This window comes from Cimex lectularius, unplaced genomic scaffold, assembly GCF_000648675.2.
Source record: "Cimex lectularius strain Harlan isolate CLEC.00 unplaced genomic scaffold, Clec_2.1 scaffold52, whole genome shotgun sequence".
NCBI lineage: Eukaryota > Metazoa > Arthropoda > Insecta > Hemiptera > Cimicidae > Cimex > Cimex lectularius.
Window position 1 is genome coordinate 1,770,658 of NW_019392742.1, and position 3,191 is coordinate 1,773,848.

Consider the following 3,191-nt stretch of genomic DNA (forward strand, 5'->3'; position numbering starts at 1 on the left):
CAATACAAAATAAACAATTTTCATTTTTTTTTGCTTTTTTTTAATAAAACCTCAGTCATACCGCTTTTCTTAATACTTGGTAACAGATGGTAACTTGCAACTACTGGAATACAAAAAAAGAAAAATTTTATAAAAAAAAGAAAGAAAACTTGAGATAACTATTTGGCTATCTCATTCGAAAAATAATAAATTTTTCAAATATTTGTCATTATTATTTACATATAATGAAGAAAAATAGTGTATAAAAATTAAAAATTAACATACAGCCTACACCCAAAGAAAAATATTTTATTTTACATTTAATGTATCTACACATTACAAAATTAAAAAGAAGAATAAATGTAGGGTGATACAACTCGTTTGCAATTCCATTGTCGTTTTCCTTCTTATTCAGTATCAATTTTAAATTTGAGAAAATATATATTTTGAACTCGGTTTTGCAATGGATTTGCAGTTTATTTACAAAGGATATCTAGACAGTTTTGATATTCTCGATAATCTTTCCGTCTTTAGACTACTTGGCACAATTTGAACAAAAACCTTGTTTTTAAGCTTAACTAAGAAAGATAAATACATCTTTTTTTATATTTTATTTTAAAAAATAAACATCCCGTAGCATCAGTCATTATACGAAAAAACATAAAAATAGTAATAAATCCATATCGAGGAGCCGTTTCAAACAGAAACGAAACCTTTTTTAAGTACAAACAAAAATAACCAAGCGGCGAGGGAACTATTGAAAATAATCACTGAAAGCCCGCAATAATATGAAAATAAAAATATTAAAATTATTTTCTCGCCTGTGATAAGAAATCAGATCCTCGATAGAATACAATAACATTTTCCATTTTATAAATCGTATTGTACATATAAAAATGAAACAATATCTTACAAATATTTTTTAAACATAAAAATTAAACAAATAAAAAATTTCAAAGATAAAAATAACATGAACTTTGTACAATCACTTCTCCATACCATAAATTATATATTCTTTTGTACTTATAAACCTTTCCCCCCTTTCTCTCGGAAGTTGCTGTACTTTTTACAATCTATGATATGATTATTAAGAATAACACCTTAATTTTCGATTGTTATCTATAATTATTAACATTGATATTGTAATTAAGTAATAAAATATTTTGCCTCTCAATTTCATCAAAAAAATGTACAAGAAATTTTATATTCCATAGATCGTTGGAATGGCTTCTGTCTTTAACATAGACAATGAAAGAAGAAAATATAAAGTACATTAACGGTAAATAGTATATACACGAAAGAACTACAATGTGTTTAAACAACTTTCTACAGCTTTTCGAAACTTCAGTTTTGTCCTGTTTAATCTAAAGGAAAACTTATTTGAATTTTGAGTAAACACAAGTTAGTTCACCGTCTCATTTTACATATCACAAACGGAGTTTTGGTTCTTCTCACCTGCGTCACATGTAGGTGGTGGACGCTGGACTGCAGGGGATGTTTTCGCGACCTTCCAGCCTCTTCATCAGCGCCTCGCATCTCAATTTGTACATGTCGCGCTCTTGAGAGATTCTCGAATGGTCTTGTTTTATCCTGTGCAGTTCGTTCTGCAGGCTTCTGTTAGTCATTTCCAATTCGTGTCTCTGGTGCAAGCGTTTGCTCCTGCAATTCTGGGCGTAGCCGCGGTTTTTCAGCGTGCGCCTCTTCTGCTTCAACCTTACGACTTCTTCTCTGGGAAAGCCTTGTAGTCGTTTGTTGAGCTCCCTGACGGTAAGGCACATGAGCAGTTCGTCGCTGATTATATCCTCGGCGGAACTTCTACCATCACTCCCTTTCATCGGCACTGACATCTGCATCTGCATCTGCATAGAATTCTGCATGGGGGTCGAAGGGCTCATTTCCAGATCGTCGTCTGGATGGTGATGGTGATGGTGGTGTTGGTGGTGGTATTCTAATATCCTCTTGCCCGGGTTTATGACCGGACCGTGTTGGAGTTGAACCCAGTCCTCGGCGAGGGGGTCTCCCCCGCAGTTGGGCCTCAGATCGAGAGGTTCCTGCCTCAGAGGACCCCCGTTGGCCATTATCCATCCCATTTCGTCTACCACACCCTGGGGAGGCCTCTGCGGCAGCAGGAGTTGCGACTGTTCCAGGTGGTACTGTCGGTTGGGCGGCGAATGGGGCGAGGTGCTCTCCGGCGGGGTGTCCGGAGGAGTCCCCGGTGTGTCAGGGTAAATACTGTGCTGCATCATCATCGGCTGATGCTGCGACGACATGGTCACGACATTGTAATCCTCAGATTGGTGTCCCGGAGGTGTAAGCAGGTGGTGATGAGGCTGCGGCGAGCTCATCTGCACCACGCCTCCTCCGCACGATAACATTGAGGGCAATCTTTCCATACCTCCTTCCTTCTTCACGGAAACGTCCTCTAAATGGTCTAGAACGAATTCCTGTACGTATTGAGCGGCAAGTTGTCCGTCTTCCGCTTCCATTTTATCTGACGAGTTTTCCATCAATAACCGAGTTCACATCATGCACTCGCGGTATATCCCAACAGGACGAAATCGGCACTGAACGCTTTTACTCTCTCTCGGCGAACATCCGACGACTTCTGCGCTCTTCGAACGGGCTCCAGGTTTTGAGCGGCTCTGGAGAGAGGCGGAGTCGGATAGCCACCCGTTCACCTCATTGGTTCTCTTTCACCGCTCCACACTTTCCACCACACCCACTGCCACCACCTCGAACCTCGAACGGTCGCCACCGCCGCGCGCTATCCCACCACATCACCAATTCGCCCCATCCGCTCATCTACATTACACCTATTATCACGCCGCCCTCTCTCCTTTCCCACTTCCCTTAACGCTAAACATATTCTCTCGACGGTCAAGCTTTTTTTCTATTTTTTTTCCTTTTCAATCATATGCATAGAAATGTTTGAAAACTTTTTTTTATCTCAATCCTTGCGTCAAATTTTGAATTTACGTATTCCAGTCTTACACATTACCGTATTATCATATTAATCGTATCTTAATCACGCTATCAATTTCTCAATCCATTCCGATTTCCTAGAATGATCTTGATATCAAGCATTGAAATGAAATAATACAATGCTTCTTTTCTACAAAAATTGTCGTAATGTTGAAAAAAGGATACCTAATTCAACCTCTGTGGTACACACACTGGGACGCCCCAGATAATTTGTCAAAAATTCAAGATCT

General features: G+C 39.1%; 1 protein-coding gene across 1 annotated transcript; it reads right to left on the reverse strand.

The window, feature by feature from the left end:
• Positions 1 to 508: 508 nt before the first annotated feature.
• On the reverse strand, positions 509 to 2,695 carry LOC106666818 (transcription factor MafB). The gene has a single exon (XM_014394287.2). It carries the CDS (start codon positions 2,484 to 2,486, stop codon positions 1,440 to 1,442), a length of 1,047 nt encoding a protein of 348 aa, XP_014249773.1. The 5' UTR covers positions 2,487 to 2,695; the 3' UTR covers positions 509 to 1,439.
• Positions 2,696 to 3,191: the final 496 nt, after the last annotated feature.

Bases quoted from the DNA above. Each gene is read 5' to 3' on its own strand.
- LOC106666818 (XM_014394287.2), bottom strand. From the start codon at position 2,486: ATGGAAAACTCGTCAGATAAAATGGAAGCGGAAGACGGACAACTTGCC.